The sequence below is a fragment of the Oryza glaberrima genome, chromosome 2, assembly GCF_000147395.1.
Source record: "Oryza glaberrima chromosome 2, OglaRS2, whole genome shotgun sequence".
Lineage (NCBI taxonomy): Eukaryota > Viridiplantae > Streptophyta > Magnoliopsida > Poales > Poaceae > Oryza > Oryza glaberrima.
This window is the reverse complement of record NC_068327.1, coordinates 34,360,211-34,377,171: the sequence shown is the minus strand read 5'-3', so window position 1 is coordinate 34,377,171 and position 16,961 is coordinate 34,360,211. Positions and strand designations below refer to the sequence as shown.

Below are 16,961 nucleotides of genomic sequence, written 5' to 3'. Positions count from 1 at the left end.
TGCAGCCCCATCGTTTGGTATATTGGAGAAAAAAAAGCGAAACGCCATATTTACAAATGAAAAATAATTCGTGAATAAAACTTTTATATACGTGTTCTTAACTATCTAAAAGGAAAGAGTGAAAAATAAACTACGATGAAAAAACCCTAAAATCAGCTTTAAATTTAATGTTAAAAATTTAAATTTTAGCTGATAAGAATAAGTATAAATGAAAAGACGAGCAGATGCTGGTGTTAACGAAAACGTAGCGTTATTGTTTGCTTACTCTTAATTTTAAAATAAATAAATCTAGTATAGAATATAAATATGTACGAAGATATTTGTTTGTTTTAAGAGCCAAGTTGGCTTATAGTTTATATTAGAGTTAACATGTACAGTAAATAAGCTATAAGGTTATCTTTTTTAGTTCTCCTCCTCTTTCTATCTCTCACATATGTATTTAATTTAATGTATTTATCTTAAAGTATGTGAATAGCTAGCTCTTGCATGAGCCAACAACCCTTTTAGTTTTTCAAATTCTTTTTACTCCACATAAGTTTATAGTTGGCTTATAGCCTATTATTGTACTTGGTAAGGAAGGCTCCGAATCTTATAAGCAATAAGGCAGGTAAGAACTGCTCCAGTACGTAAAGTCCACCTTATTATTGGCACCATCGTCATCCATCCAGCAAGCCAACCGGAATAACTACTACTGCTGCTGCTGTTGCGTTGGAGTACCAAAGGAGGAGGAGGAATAGTCTAGAGTCTACTAGACTCACACACTAGCTTTAGCTTAGCTAAAAGAAGAAAAAGAAAAGAGAGGCATAATAATAGGTTAGGCATGGCGGAGCAGCTGGGCGGCGTGGGCAGCCCGCAGCTAAGCCTGAGCAGCTGCAGCTCCTTCCTTTCCATCTCCAGCGCCGGTACCAGCGCCGCCGATGGTGCTCCCCATCTATCCCTCGGCGTGGGCGGCGCCGAGGAGCTGGATCTGCTGCTGCAGGTGGGCATAGGCGGTGGCGGTGGCGGCGGCGGCGACGAGGAAGAGGAGGAGCGCAAGACCATCCGGATGATGAAGAACAGGGAGTCGGCGCTGCGCTCCAGGGCAAGGAAGAGGGTAAGAACCTCTAATCCATTTCCTCATACTATCTAGTATAGTACTAGCTACTCTATTAATTAATCTCTCGGATGGATAGATGGAGTAGTATTTGGTTCCACACTAGTACTAGTTAGCTAATTGCATGAGCTTAATTATGTGCGCGGATGGATGTATAGGCGTATGTGCAGGAGCTGGAGAAGGAAGTTCGCCGGCTGGTGAATGAGAATCTCAAGCTCAAGAGGCACTGCAAACAAGTTAACTTCGTATTCCCTTCCCTAATACTTTTATTACTAATAAGTCGATTCATCACTCTACATTTCCAATCCATCTTTTATGTATATATATGTATGTGCATAGAATCCTTTGATTTTACTACAGGTATATTGTAATAATAATGCACTATATCCTATGCAGCTTAAGACGGAGATGGCTGCTCTGATCCAGCAGCCTACCAACAAGCAGAGTTCCCACCGAAGAAGCTCATCCACTTGAGCAGAACGCAGCAGCTTATAAGCCTTTAATTAATTAAGCATAGGCAAGGTAGCGGGCAGCCATTGGATTGGGGACCATTATTTAATTGGGTTGGCTGTCCAGCTCCAGCAAGAGTCTCTAGCAAGTAACAACAACTCACTCTGATCCGCCGGCTTGGCTTTCCATGCATTCCGGTAGTACGTAAGTACTCTATTTTGTTACTGTGTCGATCATCCGCTACACATGGATGCATACATGCATGCTTAATTGTTTGTGTCACCGGCTAACTTTTGCATACCCTTGTTTGCTTGCTTGCTGCAAGACCCAAATTAATATAAATTGTATGAGACTCGGATTAGCTGCTATCAATTGCTCCATCCGTTCCATAAAAAAACGAATCTATAACAGAATGTGACATATTCTAGTACTATGAATCTGGACATATGTATGTTCAGATTCGTAGTATTAGAATATATCATATCCGTTACTAGGTTGACTTTTTATGGGACGTAATGAGTATAGTTTCATGCACGCCTGCACTTGTGTGTTGCCTATAAATTCAGTTTTGCATGCACTTCACCAATGAATTACTGATCACTTTCTTGGGTACGCGGTGATCATGTGTTTGGCCATCCATCCAACGCATGCCTTGCCTTCGTGTTCGTGCATATCCCTTCTTTCTATGGAGTAGTTAAGAATAGATCGTAAGTGTTTTTTTCATAAAAAATAAATTATCTGCGCATCATCGTCGGTTTCATTGATCTCAACTCTTACGTACAATGAATATAGATAGGAGTCTGTCTAGATTCGTCATTCATTATACATACGTTTGTTTTTTTTGGACGTTTTGGGACGGGAGAAGTACGGTGGAGAAAGGGTGTAGCAACATGTTGCTCAATAACGGTGCGCTGCTTCTGGGAGGAAGATTATATATGATGTCATGTGGAGGAGAACAGTTTTGCTATACATATATATGACGGGTGTGGCTACATGCCCCTGCCCCTTATACGCACGGATCTCTCCCTTCCTCCTCCCCTCCTTCTCTTTCTGCTATAGTATACCATAAAAATTTAAAAAAAGTTGAGAAACATTTATACATAGAAATACTATATATAAAGAATATTTGAATTCAAATTCAAATTTAAATCGGATATATAAACTTTTAACTTATAAACTTTGGGTCTCTAAACTTTATATGTGTAAATTTGAGTTGTACAAATTTTAGGTGTATAAATTTATTAAAATAGGAAAATAATATGGTGCTGAAAAAGGAAACCACGTGGCGAGAGGGGGACCGCGCCGCCTTTCCGATATACTCCCTCTGTTTTTTAATAGATGACGCCGTTGACTTTTTCTCACATGTTTGACCATTCATCTTATCAAAAAATTTTATGCAAATGTATAATATATAAATCACACTTAAAGTACTATGAGTGATAAAATAACTCATAACAAAATAAATTGTAATTACGTAAATTTTTTGAATAAGATGAATGGTTAAACATGTGAGAAAAAGTTAACGGCGTCATTTATTAAAAAACGGATGTAGTATGGTGCCACATTTTTCTTTAATCGTTTTTTAGATGGTGATTTAACAGGCTGATTTGCGATTAGTTTGCCATGCTTTTCGGATTGGGAGGTTTGCGGTTAGAATAATCCGTGTAGTTTGATTCTCCGCGTGCTATCTTTTTTGTGTCTTTGCTTAAAAAATGTGATTTTCTTGACCATATGAGAAAACTACAATGTAGGATTTGAGATTTATATTAGTATAATTTAAAATTATTACTGCAAATATAACAAACTTGTAGTTAAGATTATGGAATTCACAGTATAAATACACGTTGAAAATTTTAACCGTCTTTTATGAAGCTGTGAGATTATGCCATCGTTAAAAGTGCGCTTTGATAAAACACCATCTTATAAATGGGATTCACTAAAATGCAATTCTCAAACAGTGTTATGTACTAAAATACCATATGCCCATGGACGAAAATGTGCCTACCTTTACTTCTCTCTCACCTCTGGTGTGACAAGGAAACAATGGTGGTGGCGAGGCACGCTGGTGAGAAGATAGCAGCCTCTTCCAGCTCATATGCTAGGGGATTCCTATCTCGCGAGCTCGTGCCGGGAGGCCAAGTCGTGCGCAGGGGCTCCCCCCACCCTTATCTGTCTCCACCCCTCTATTTTCTCTCTCATTTATATCTTTTCCTCGGCCCCTCCATGGCAGTTCGTGGATGGAGTGGTGACGACACCAACGGCCAAGTTCCTTGCATCGGCGAACCCCTCCTCCTCCCTCTAGCAAACCCTTATTTCTTACTCCGTTGGGGACAACATAAGAGTGGAGCGGGCTACGATGCTAGCAAGACCTACCAACAACGCCCCTTCGGCGAGTCCCCTTCCTCCTCCCTTCGGCCAGGTTAGCTCTTTCTTCAGTCTCCACCACCCTACCCCACTGTGCCGCTGCCCCCGGCCTCGCCGGCGCCAAAAGGAGTCAACAGACCAGGGTGACCGTACCTGGCCGGCCTCCTCCCCCTCCCCTTCACCTCGCTTTGCCTCCGTCACCATGATCAGCCCACTGCCCGCTACTGACCTTGCGGCTTCGTGGCGCCGCCGCCGCCTCATCGCCCACCCTTGTTTGCCACCCACCGCCGGTCCGCCGTCTCCCAAGCCATCCCTCTGGACCCGATCCCCCACTTCTCCCTCCCCAATACCACCCTCTCCTTTACCCCACCTCACCCTAACCCTAACCCCCCTCACGCATGGCTTGTTGTGATACGGTCGGAAAACGGGTGCCACTTCCTCGCTCGCTCGTGTGTGCGAATTAGGATTCTTGCCTATGCTGTCAGCCTCTTTTAGCTAGCTCACACGCCATCTAACCTTCTCGAGCAACAAAGACCAATATGTGGGCCCTACCCTTGCATGGGACTCGCATGTCATGATCAAATCAAATGGGGATCCACCATGACACGCCGCAGATCAGGGTTAAAATTTAGATATCCGTAGACGAAGAATATTCGTCCCATTCTTTTCATGGGACTTGTATGTCAGGACCAAGTCTGATGGGGATCCACCATATATAGCATGCCAGGTTGATGCAGGGGGCGGATCAGGGTCGGTTTGAATCAGCGATGGCATCCAAGATAAGTTTAGCCGTTTAGGGACGCTAAAGATATACTACTATTTCGTGAGTTGGGAGACATGGATAACACAGACTGCCCACGTACTTTATTAAAAAAAACATTCCAACCTCAAAATCGAGTCTGTTTATTTCGATCGGTACATATACTCACTCATCTATCCCCACACATGGGGTCATGGCGTATATGCGTGACACGGGTGCATATGATTTTTACCCTAAAACCAACTGAATTTCCCATGGCAATTAGATGCAGATCATCGATCGATCGATCGGTGCAATGTCAACCCGGCCCCGTTCTAGCTAGGCCGATCCAGTCCAACCAGCTAGCCATTGCGTGCCACACGTACTCCTCTTAATTAATTTGTTCTATGCATGGCGCCATGGATGATGTTGTCGTCGGAGATGAAGTAGTATATAGCTAGGGTGGGTGGCTATGATGATCGGACGACGAGGGTGTGGTGGTGATGTGAATGTTGGGATTCCACCTCCTCATCCTGTGATGCACATGCGCGCTGTGCTGCTGAAGCACCAGCACGGAGCCGCAGGCCGTGAAGTCGTCGGAGGCCAGCACCTCCCCGACGGGGCCCAGCTCCGGACACTCGTCCTCCAGTAGCCCTCCCATGCCGCTCGTCATGGCCGCCGCCGCCGAGCCGCCGCCGCCCTTCCCCACCACGAACAGCGAGTACGTCCCCACCATGGCGCTTAACGAATTCACCATCTCCGCGCCGTTGCTCACGTACCTCTCCGTGTACTCCACCTGTCCCGCCAACACCAGCCTCGCGTACACGTCCGCCATGAACTCCTCATCCGCCATCGCCTCGTCGTCCTCCACCGCCACCTCCATGGCGCCCTCACCGCCATGGCTCTTGGTGGTGGCTAATAATTGTTCATCAATGCCAATGGTAATATCATCCTGTCGCGCTGGAAGGAATCTCACCACCGTCACGCTCACCCACGGGTGCGCCGCCAGCCGCGTCGCGTACGCTACCGCCTCCCTGTCGTCCGGCCCGCCCAGGAACACCGCCACCACCTGGTTCTTCACCACGTCTTCCGCGCCCTTGTCGCCGCCCCCGCCGAGGCGCCGTTCCACCAGGACCCCGACAGTGCAGGGCAAGCGCTGCAGGATCCGCTGGTTCAGCTGCCGCCTCCCCTCTCGCCGGCACACCATGCGCCCGTCGTACCGCTGCTCCTTGTGGAAGGGCACGATCACCAGCGACGCGCGCGAGTCCTCCACGCCGTTGCGCACGTCTGCGTCCATGGACCCCAGGCTGGAGATGGCGGTCATCTGCCGCACCGGCACGCCGGCGTCGTAGGTGAAGGTGTTCACCGCCGCGGCCACCTGCTCGATCTCGCGGGCATAACCCCACTCGTCGTCGTCGGCGTCGGCGTCATGGTACAGATGGGTGATGGCGTACTTGCGCGCGGCCATAAGCTCCACCAGGTGGAGGAGGTAGACGGCCAGCGGCGCGGTGCCCTTGGAGAGCTCCGCGAGCGTCAGCATGGTGTGGACGCCCCCGGCGCCGTGGACGCAGACCAGCACGCGGAGCTCGTGGTCGACCTTGAGGTCCTGAAGGCAGCGCGACCGGTATCGGGAGGCGGCGCGCTGCTGTCGGACGATGGCCGCGGCAGCCGGGCCTGCCATGAAGGTGTTGAGGATGGAGGAGAGGAGCAGCACCACCTGCGCCGTCTGGCCCCAGATGCCGGCCTGGTTGCCGAAGTTGATGGCGAGGATGTCACAGTAGCCCTTGACGTTGAGCAGGAAGCCCAGCACCAGCGACTCCCTCGCCGAGATGCCCAGCATGCGGCCCGCGAGCACCGTGCCGCCCACCTTCCCGACTGCGCCGAGCAGCGTCGTGAAGGCGACGGCGACGGCGAACTGCATGGCTGTGAAGCTGCCGACGGCGGCGAAGTCGAGCCTTGCGCCGATGGCCCCGAAGCAGAGCGGCATGACGAGCTGGTGCACGGGGTAGGTGAGGCGGTCGACGAGCGTGCGCGCCGTGGGCCCGTCGCGCGGCATGGCGAGGCCGATGAGGAAGGCGGTCATGGAGGCGCTGTAGCCGAACACCTGCTCGAGCAGCGAGAGGGCGATGATGAGCAGGAGAATGGCGCAGAGCTCGTACTTGCTGACGTAGCGGCGGCCGCGCTTGAGCCTGTTGAGCAGCCTGGCGGCCCTGGCGGCCGCGAGCACCGCCAGGCACGCCGTGAAGGCCATGGACATGACGATGGACATGTCCGGGAAGGATGGGGTGGGCTGGCCGTCGGGGCCGTAGGCGGTGGTGCCGACGACCATGATGCTGAAGACGGAGAGGCTAGCCATGTCGTTGGCGAAGGCGGCGCCGATGGCGAGCTGGCCGGCCTCGGAGCCGGTGAGCTTGAGCTCGGTGACGATGCGGATGAGGACCGGGGAGGCGGTGGTGGTGAGGACGAGCATGAAGAGCGCGGTGGAGGCGTAGAGCTTCTCGGGCTTGAAGGGGCCCTGGCCGGGGTGGAGGAGGCCGTAGAAGAAGGGCCCCGCGAGGGCGGCGAGCAGGAGGCAGAGCCCCGAGCCGCCGCAGGCGATGGCGAGGGAGCGGCGCAGGTGGTGGCGGAGGTACCGGAGGTCCATCTCCAGGCCGATGAAGAACATGAAGATGATGCGGACGAAGTAGATGGTGTCGCTGAGCGCGCTGCCGGCGTCCTGCATGCCCAGAGGACGCAGGTCCACGGCGCGGCCGAGCACCGTCGGCCCGACCACCACGCCGGCCTGCACTGCCATGCTCGCAATCTCATATATATATATATATAGCTTCCATCTCGATCTCTCTCTCTCTCTCTCTGCTGGAAATTTAATTATCAATCCAATCCAATCCAATCCAATCCGCATGCATATATATATATATACCAGGATGTGCGAGATTATGCTTGGCTGCCCAACGCGTCGAAGCGCGCAATGGAAGATGCCGGAGAGCGCCAGGACGGTCGCCATGAGGCCGGTCACGGCCATCACGCCGGCCATGAAGTAGGTGCCGTCGTTCACCTCGTCGGAGCACTTGGCACCGTCACCTGCCATGCTCGTCGCCGGCCCGCCGGACCGATCGATCAGCACGCTACCTACCTACCTACCTATAGCGGGCTATCCTATATATAGCCTGCCTATCGAATGATCACGCTTATGTTTATATTTATCAGTCAAAATTTGAATTATCAACTTTAAATTTGAAGCTAAATTTGAGGGGTTTTTTTTCGAATTTTATTTTTCAGTCTTTACTTTTAGAACGCTAATAACACGTATCTAAAAGTTTTATTGATAAATTACTTTTCATTTGCAAATATGCCGTTTCGCTTAATCCCTTTAAATTGCATTCCTAGCTTCCATCCCTTTCGTCAACCCAATCTAGGATTCACTATAGCCAACATAATTGTGTACGTGACTGTAGGTTTACTGGTGCTCAAGTTAAGATACACAGTTGTAATCGACTATGCAGAAATAAGATATCAAGGGTCCTAATGAATTTTACCTATGAAACCCTCTAACTCATGGGAAGGATAGGAAATTTTTTTTCATCGAAAACTTTCGTTACCTTTACGTTGTTCGTTTCATGAAATGTTATTAAAGGGATTCCTTCAACTTTTTCATTAAAATAGGATTAGAGAGACATAATACTTAATTTCCCTGTCGTCTTTAATTGTTGCAATCACGGGTACTTTTCTAAGTCTACTATCTACTATATATTATATATACTTATATATACTTAAAAAGTAAAACCCGTTTCCGTCGTCCATGAAAACAAAAAGAAACGATGAGAAAAAAACCAAAAAAAGAAGTCCGACTCCCATTAAAAAAAACTTCCGACTCCCTTGGAAATTCCGTAAAAAAAAAGAAAAGAGATTTCTTTATGGAAAAAAATCAAGCGCGAAAAAAGTGCGAAAATTTTGTTCTGTCCGATAAAAAAAAGTGCGATAAAAGGGTTTCCGTCTACCGTAAAAAAAGAAAAATAATAGTGCAAAAAAAGATTTCTGTCCGATTAAAAAAAATCCCGTCGTCCATCCCAAAAAAACAAGTGAACATTTTTTCTGTCCGATTCCAAAAAAAGAAAGTTGGGAAAAAAGGTTTTCCGTTTCTCTATCTCTGTCTCTATCTCTTCTCTGCTTCTTAAAAAACTAAATGTGTTTCCGTCGTCCGTCCGTGAAAAAAGCGTGAAAAAGAAATTGAGCGAAAAAAAAATCGAATCCGATTATATGTGACGCGGTAAAAAAAAATTAAAGACGTTTCCGATGTTCGTAGTAACAAAAAAAGGGAGAAAAAATGAAAAAAAAAGAGAAGTCCAATTCAATCTATCTATAAATACCTAACTAAAAAATTTGTATGGCTTTCGGGTTATAGTTTTCGTTCATCAAAAAAAATATTTCCATCGCACGTGCGATCGATCCCACTTCAATCCCTCTCCGGTGGCAAAAAAAAAGAAAAGAAAGAAAAAAATAATGAGAGACCACATCAAATTTGGACATAAATCATAGAGAAAACACTACTACAAGAATACAAGATCAGATTCAAGAACACTAAGAAAACGCCGACGCCGGAAGGGGAGGGTTTCGTTGTCGTTGCCGAACCGCCACCACCGTCACAGGGATGTCGGTATGCCAGGGCGCAGCCACGTTGTTTTGAGAGATAGAGAGCGGGGGGAGGGGAAATGATTTTAGGGTTAGGGTTTGGGCTGTTGAACTTTTATATAGGTCGAGGTCAATCAGGACCGTCTATCAGATCAAACGGTTCCGGCTTCTCCCGCGTCACATCGAACGCCAATCCCAGGCTGCCCACACGGAATAAGTTCACTTTAGGTAGCTTAAGTTGTTCCTCCCGATTCTATTCCTAGGCCGCCCACACTATTGGGCCATCTCATGGACCACGTGTACGCTCTGTATGGAATAAGGTCACTTTAAGTCCCTTCAGCTGGACTTTTTTTATTTCATTATGAATATATTTTCTTATAGAGCTCATATCATGTAAAACTAAACCTTAATCATGTAATATTTTTATATTTGTTATAATTTTAATTTACACGTTGCAACGCACGGATATTTTTTTCTATGTAAAAAAAAGGGACCATGACATACAAGTACGAGTGAGAGATATATGCCGCACGCACCTGCAGGCTCATGTTTAAACAAGCTGGCAACAGATTGTCAATTACAGGTCTAATTGTTTTATTTGGGTGATTAAATTTATTTTTATTTACATAATTAGTTTGCTCTATTTAAGCTTTTTGAAAATTGCTAAAATTTGAGAATAACTTTTCCTACTTCATATTATATTATTTTTAGCTAATGGAATTAACGGAAAATTAATTATATATTTTTATCTTTTTAACAAAGGTGACTGCAATTTTATATTTTATTATGATTATGATTATGATTCCTTTATATTTTTTCCTACCAATATACATGATTAAAATTATCTTCACCCGTTGCAACGCACGGGCATCATTGCTAGTTAAAAAAAAGTTGAAATAGGAGATAATGTGAGGCCTTGAGATTAAAAGGACCCCGAAAACGAGACAGATCGTGGCCGTTGAAGAGGGACACAGACACCGTGGATCTGAACGCTGCCGGTGTTTGTTATCCACATTTGCGGGGCGCAGCAGCAAAAGCACAAGGGCAAAGCCTCGCCGCCGTCGCCGCCGCCGCCGCCGCCGCGGCGATCGCCACGCCATGTCTCCCTCCCTCTTGCTTACCTCTAGGGGTACCCACTCGCCGGCGCCACGGCCGCAAACCCGTCGAGCATCACAACTGCTCGTCTCTTTCCCCTCGTGCCGCAGCCGCTTCGTCGGCCTCCGCCTCGCGCGCGCAGCCGCCGATTCGCAGGGGCCCAACGGCGCTGCCCCTGGATCTGGATCTGGTGAGGACGGAGAGGGCAAGGCAGCCAATGGTGCCGACACCAAATTGGTACGGCAAACAACCAACCCTTCCCTCTCTCTTAAATCTTAATCCCCTTGACTTACTACTACTGTTCCCTAATCCCTCTCCTGTTCTCCCCAATTACTGTTCCTTCTCTGTCTTAATGGATAGATAGATGGATTGGTTACTCCTTTTCTTTCGCCTGCCTGCTACCGTCTGCATTCTCACAGGCTGGTTGGATGCATGCCATGATAGAACAGGAGAGATAATTTCAATTTACTAACAAATAACATGCACCGCATAATTTGGAGAAGTTTCTTGTGTTAATTTTGCATCAATCACATGGTATGCGTTCTCCACATAAACTTGTAATGGTTTGCACAAAAATAATTTGCACTAGCCCTCAACTCCAAGTCGACTACCTGAGAATATGTCGGAGAAGCAGAGATAGTTATGATGTCCTGAGCATTTTATACATTATGAGATCCAGAATAAGACACAAGTAGTCAAGCACTGCATAGGTCACATGATGAGGCAATATAATTTAATTACCCTGAGATCTGAACTATAGGCAGATGAACTAAACAAATCAGGCTTACAAAACATTGAGATTATCTTGCAGAACATTTGGGAATGGTAACAGGACATGGAGGTTGATCCTATACCAAGACACCATGTATATATACATATATAAATGATACACCACCAACTGCAATTCTATCAGTCGGTTTCATCTGAATTACACTGTGCAATGAATAGATATATCATATGTATGACTCATCATGCTCACATTTTTTCTCCATTAGTGGGCCACTTGTTAATAATATATAAGTTGATGAAATATTGTTAACTCTCACTGATCCATGGCATCAATGATCTGTCTAATACTGCACGAGCGACTGTTGTCTGTTGCTAGGGCAGCTGGTAGTCAATGGATTGTTCACTCTCCACAAAACATGTTGAGTTGAGGGCTTTTATGATATCTTGCCTTTGTTGATCTGTTCCTACACAAAACAACTTGAAGGTCCTATATGTAAGAAAATTAGCAAGGATTGCTTGACAATTGTTGATAGCCTTATAGCTCAGGGCAGAAAGTTCTGGCAGAACCTTATATTCAAGAAAATTAGCAAGGATCTCTTGACAATCTTTGATAGACTTATCGCTCAGAGCAGAAAGTTCTAGCACCTCTACTTCTACATCCATTGCTGTAGAGTAGTTTCCTTTTCATCCCTGCAGAGTGTGCACAGAGATTCTCAAAAGTCAAAATACTGTTCTGTACTTCTGTGACCTGTTTTTTTGAGTGTCAAGCTGCCATGCAGGAGTTCATTAGAAGCAGAACCATCATGCTAGTTGGACTAGACTCTGTTTGTAGTTGTATCGATGGAAATATATGCATGAACACCCTTTCGTCCACATGTCTTTGGTTCTCAATTAATCCATTGTCTATTATCATGTTTGGCACCAACGAAAATAAGCTATACTAATATCTCCTTGCTAATTTAGCTATAATATTATTCTGACAACAATCCATATTTTAAAGCTATGGCTATAATATTCTGACAACAATCTATTTTAAAGCTATGGCTATGTATTTTTTTCATTCTTACAGCCAAAGAACCGGAGGGACATACTCCTGGAATACGTTAAAAATGTCCAGCCAGAGTTTATGGAGCTCTTCATAAAAAGAGCTCCGCCACAGGTTTTTATCATCTTACTTCCCTCCTAAGTTTCCACAAACTGTGTTTTGGATAATTCATAAGGATGGGACTGGGTCAATCCATGGGTACCAATTGACCCACTATAGTTCAACCAGATGAACTAAAACACAACATCAAAGTTCATTTTTAGATGATTTGGTTGAACTAGAGGCAATGGGTACTTATGTATTGACCCACTTCCAACCCTAGATATATAGGGTGGTATGCTGATGATTTCTTGAAATACTTTGATATGATGACATTTCCCTCTGTCCATTTTTTTTTCTGAAAAGGTTGTTGATGCCATGCGCCAAACGGTGACTAATATGATTGGGACTCTGCCACCTCAATTTTTCGCTGTAACTGTGACAACGGTAATGGGATATCATATGTTCAGGTCTTGACGCCGGTTTTTCTTGTATGGCATTATGTCATACTACTAATTATTAGCACAATTCATTTGTACACTTGAGCCATGAAATTGTGACATGTTTCTTTACCTTTTTCATCGACACAGGTTGCTGAAAATCTAGCTCAGCTTATGTACAGTGTTCTGATGACCGGATACATGTTCAGGAATGCGCAGTATCGTCTGGAATTGCAACAGAGTTTGGAGCAGATTGCCCTTCCAGAACCAAAAGAAGAAAATGTACTTTTTGCACCAATGCTGAGTTGTGGACATATATTCCTTACAGGGACATATGATTAAATTGTTGCCATGTTGACATGTATATATCTGCTTAGTAATCTATAGTTGATTATGAAAACTCATTTTTTGATCATTTGTTTGTCTTTTGAAAGGTTAACACTATGTGCAACTTACATTAATTCACACAACCAAATCTATGAGTGGATAAAGTCAAGTTTTTGCTGGTAGTAACTTTACATTATTAAAACTGCAAATATTTTATTTTGTCTTATTTTGCATGGCAGCATTTACTCGCTGTTGCTGTGCATGGTTTAAACCTCCATAAAGAGAGGTCCAAGTAGTGTATCCCTAGAAAGTAAGGTTAGGAAGCATCAATCAATGATAACTTGATAAGTATGTAGCAATGATGCTTCCCGGATTCAAAGTAAAGAGGACTGAAATTAATCTGATCTTTAGAGTGTTTCTATTGGTTGAAGAGTTATTTTATTCATAGGAAAGCTTGTTGATGAGTGATCATTACCTGAGGAGTTCACAGCTTTATCTAACATGGAAAACTAAAATTTGTCTTTCTATAAGAAAACCAACTCAGCTATTGTAACTATTGGTGGTTTCCAGCTACTGTTTTGGCATCCTAGTGTTTAATTAGGTTTTGAGTAGGAGCGATGAAAGATGCAATATTCATTTTGGATGTTAGATTGATTGAGGAGCACACATCCATGCATAACATAAATGTTGTCACTAACACTAATTGTAAAATGTCTCACGTCTCTCTCCTGCCAGGGCACCTCAGTGTGCCACATAATTCACTGGCTTGTGTCACTGGTCAGCCACATTTGGTATTGTTTTCTAACCAGTACTTTGCATTGTCATATTTGCTCATTGCTGTTTGACATTGTAAAGAGATTAGTGCTAGAGGTTATTGACTTGTGTATTTAGATTTGTTTACTTTATTGTCATAGCTTTCAGAATGAAGTCGGTCAACATTTTGTGCTCCTGGTGTTTTGATCATTTTTCTGCAAGTGTTCTTAACAGTACATTACAATGTGGTGTAGCTTCCCTACTTCGCACAAATAGTAAATACTATAAAAAAAGCAAAGATGAGGTTGTTTAATATGCATGCTGGCATTTGTAGGATTCTGCAGATTATGCTCCTGGAACCCAGAAAAAGGTTACTGGAGAAGTTATCCGATGGAACAAGACTACTGGTCCTGAGAAAATTGATGCAGTAAAATATATAGAATTGCTTGAAGCAGAAATTGATGAACTCAGCCGTCAAGTTGCTAGAAAATCATCTCAAGGAAGTAATGAACTCTTGGAATATCTAAAAACTCTAGAACCTCAAAATCTGAAGGTATATCTTGATCCCATTACCCTCTGCTGCATCCATCCTAAGAATCAGAATATATATAGTTAATACTGACTTTATGTTAGGATGATCAATCTTTTTGGTTGGTTTACATGCGTGATAATTCATCTACTATTCTGAAACATTGTAGGAGCTGGCAAGTAGTGCCGGCGAGGATGTTGTTTTTGCTATGAATGCATTCATAACGCGCCTTTTGGCTGTCTCAGATCCTGCACAGATGAAGGTGAGTGTTTATTTACTTCTTTCTGTGTTCATGTTAATTGATTTTGTTCAGAACCATGCATACCTCCATTTTGTTGAATTGTGCCACTCATTCAGGTTTGCTTCCATTCCATTTAGTATTCTGATCAAGAACATTTTCTGATAGGAAATCGCAGCATTTTATAAATTGTTCCCCAAGTTTGGAATGTTACTGCACCTTAAAGTTAGTCACTTTGTTTTGTTTTGTTTTGAGTGCAGACAACAGTTTCAGAAACAAGTGCTAATCAGCTAGCCAACTTGATGTTTTGGTTGATGATTGTTGGCTACAGCATGCGCAATATTGAAGTGCGGTTTGACATGGAAAGAGTATTGGGTGCTGCCCCAAAGATAGGGGAATTACCACCTGGAGAAAACATATAGCAGGGAGGAAAGGGGCTGTAAGAGTGGGGAAGTGATGATTAGTCAAAATCTAGGGTTACTGGCCGGCCAAGATAACTGTATTTGCGTGGTCATATTATTTTGAGTGGAATGGATTACAGCATTTGTGCAAAGACACCAATCCACATTTTGGGAACTAAGATGAGATGCTAGGCATAGCCATTTCTGATATATTTCTCGGGGAGGTATAGACGACGAGATACATAGAAACAATAGAACGGGACCTGATGCTGTAGTTTTGCAACCTGACTATTGTTGGTAAAATACAATCAAGGCAACTCATATTACCATATTGTACTCCCATGTTGTATGTCTAGTTCACCAATCAAGTTGAGTCTGATGTGAGTTTGTTTAGAATCTTGACTAAGTTTGCTACATGACACATAAGTTTGTGTAATTTGATAGCGTACATCGTAAAAACGTGTTATAGCTGATGGACACCTTAAAAAATGTGTTCCTTGCACAGGAAAAAAAATTCTTTTGAATAGATATTGATACAAATACCTCGAAACGGGTTGGGATACATATTCGTTATTACTATAGATAAGATCTTTTGAATAGGTATTGATACAAATACCTCGAGATAGGTTGGGATACATATTTGTTAATACTATAGATAGAGTATGATTTTTTTTCTCATCCAAATAGATAAATCTCTAAATATAGGCACTTCTTTTTTCTTCACTTTTGCATTTCTTAATTTTGTATTCTGCTATTCCGACAAATATTTTTTCATTCTTGCTTATCTTATCTTACTTTCCTAGTTGTTCTAAGTAATACACGTGGTACAAAGTTCGTGCTAGGGAATTTCTTTGAGTCATCATGTTTTTCTTCATACAAAGAAAATGAATATGTGATTTTTCAACGAAATGAAGCTTTTTTTTTCTTAGTCTATCTGAACCTTCTGTATAATTGGAATTAATTAAAATATAATAGGTATTTTGTTTCGTCTAGAAACATAGCGTAACAATATTCCTCGACTTGCATAAAATCTGGAGTACTATGCTAGATGCCATTTTCAGCTCAATTGGAGAGAGAATTTTTCTTAGAAAGACAAGTGTTCATAGAATCATAGTGCCAAAAGCTTCTAATTTAGTGCAAGAGCAAAGATTTAATATGCCAATATGACGCACTCAAGGAATGTACTTGGAGTGACGACATATTTAGAGATGCATAATTTTTAAATTTTCACTTCAGAGCCTAAGGGGTGAAAATGGAGCGGATTTGAACGGATAGTAGGCATACCATATCTTAAACCGTGGATTTGGAGCGGATTATTTCGGATGTTGGAAATGGTGCAGATTCGATTTAAAAACGGATTGAATTTATCAGATATTACGTGTATAAGCAATCAATATAACATCGAGTTAGCAATGCAAGGAACAAACAACACAATAATCGATGAACAACCCTTGTAATAATTATATTTTTTCTGAGAACGTCGTAATAATTATATGCATAAGTGTTAAACAATATGAATACTTCATAGTATAAAACACACAGCTATGCAAGTGTGAGATGAGATTATGAAAGCCTCGAATTAAGGAGTCTTGGTAAATTGATGACTAGCAAAATTTACATAGAATCTTTTAGAACATTTAGGCCGGATAAAAATCAATTTCATTGTCTGTCTTCTCTGCACACGGCACGACCTTATATGACCCTGTACCATAACGTTTAGCGGAAAAAGCTTTCAACTAATACAACTTATTATAATATATTTCTCCAAATTTTAGTGCCCATATATTTTAAAAAATACGGTAAATTGTTATTACTACTTAAGATGAGAGGGGTGATGTTTTTTAAGCCTTTTTAATATTTAATTTAAAAAAATAAATAATCCAACAATTTATTTTCAAATATAAACTTTTGGTCAGTGGCAAGAAAACACTAGCAAGCCTGTTGCTATGGCGTGATTAAAAGATTTAAATTTGTAAATAAGTTTTGGAGAGGATTTATTTTAAAAATAAATAATATTAATAAAAGGTTAAAAAGTAATAAAAATTCGAGAGGGGTCGGTTCCTTGGAAACGAAGGGAACAGAGAAAGTAT

The 16,961-nt window shown here is 43.3% G+C and overlaps 3 protein-coding genes across 4 annotated transcripts; 2 read left to right on the top strand and 1 right to left on the bottom strand.

Annotated features, from left to right (window-relative positions):
* The first annotated feature begins 687 nt into the window (after nt 1–687).
* LOC127761669 (protein FD-like) lies at nt 688–2,137 on the top strand. The gene is made up of 3 exons (XM_052285994.1): nt 688–1,093; nt 1,252–1,329; nt 1,490–2,137. The coding sequence occupies exons 1-3, from the start codon at nt 821–823 to the stop codon at nt 1,565–1,567; spliced, it is 429 nt and encodes a 142-aa protein (XP_052141954.1). The 5' UTR covers nt 688–820; the 3' UTR covers nt 1,568–2,137.
* A 2,627-nt stretch (nt 2,138–4,764) lies between these two features.
* Nucleotides 4,765–7,650, bottom strand: LOC127763834 (cation/H(+) antiporter 15-like). Of its 2 annotated transcripts, XM_052288631.1 has the most exons (2): nt 7,567–7,650; nt 4,765–7,433 (listed from the first exon to the last, which is right to left on the bottom strand). In XM_052288631.1, exon 2 carries the CDS (start codon nt 7,366–7,368, stop codon nt 5,104–5,106), a length of 2,265 nt encoding a protein of 754 aa, XP_052144591.1. In that variant the 5' UTR covers nt 7,369–7,433; nt 7,567–7,650; the 3' UTR covers nt 4,765–5,103. The 2 variants fall into 2 exon arrangements, with proteins under 2 accessions (XP_052144591.1, XP_052144590.1); XM_052288630.1 differs by lacking the exon at nt 7,567–7,650 and having other exon boundaries at nt 4,765–7,507.
* A 2,600-nt stretch (nt 7,651–10,250) lies between these two features.
* On the top strand, nt 10,251–15,235 carry LOC127763892 (uncharacterized). Its single transcript, XM_052288694.1, has 7 exons — nt 10,251–10,607; nt 12,169–12,258; nt 12,550–12,630; nt 12,774–12,905; nt 14,038–14,256; nt 14,402–14,494; nt 14,731–15,235. Exons 1-7 carry the CDS (start codon nt 10,374–10,376, stop codon nt 14,890–14,892), a joined length of 1,011 nt encoding a protein of 336 aa, XP_052144654.1. The 5' UTR covers nt 10,251–10,373; the 3' UTR covers nt 14,893–15,235.
* Nucleotides 15,236–16,961: the final 1,726 nt, after the last annotated feature.

What these genes read in the sequence shown, in the direction of transcription:
- LOC127761669 (XM_052285994.1), top strand. Translation starts at nt 821, where the DNA reads ATGGCGGAGCAGCTGGGCGGCGTGGGCAGCCCGCAGCTAAGCCTGAGC. An exon ending in GCTCCAGGGCAAGGAAGAGG is followed by an intron (nt 1,094 to 1,251) that starts GTAAGAACCTCT and finishes ATGGATGTATAG; the next exon opens with GCGTATGTGCAGGAGCTGGA. An exon ending in TCAAGAGGCACTGCAAACAA is followed by an intron (nt 1,330 to 1,489) that starts GTTAACTTCGTA and finishes TATCCTATGCAG; the next exon opens with CTTAAGACGGAGATGGCTGC.
- LOC127763892 (XM_052288694.1), top strand. Translation starts at nt 10,374, where the DNA reads ATGTCTCCCTCCCTCTTGCTTACCTCTAGGGGTACCCACTCGCCGGCG. An exon ending in TCGCTGTAACTGTGACAACG is followed by an intron (nt 12,631 to 12,773) that starts GTAATGGGATAT and finishes TCATCGACACAG; the next exon opens with GTTGCTGAAAATCTAGCTCA. An exon ending in TAGAACCTCAAAATCTGAAG is followed by an intron (nt 14,257 to 14,401) that starts GTATATCTTGAT and finishes GAAACATTGTAG; the next exon opens with GAGCTGGCAAGTAGTGCCGG.
- LOC127763834 (XM_052288630.1), bottom strand. Translation starts at nt 7,440, where the DNA reads ATGGCAGTGCAGGCCGGCGTGGTGGTCGGGCCGACGGTGCTCGGCCGC.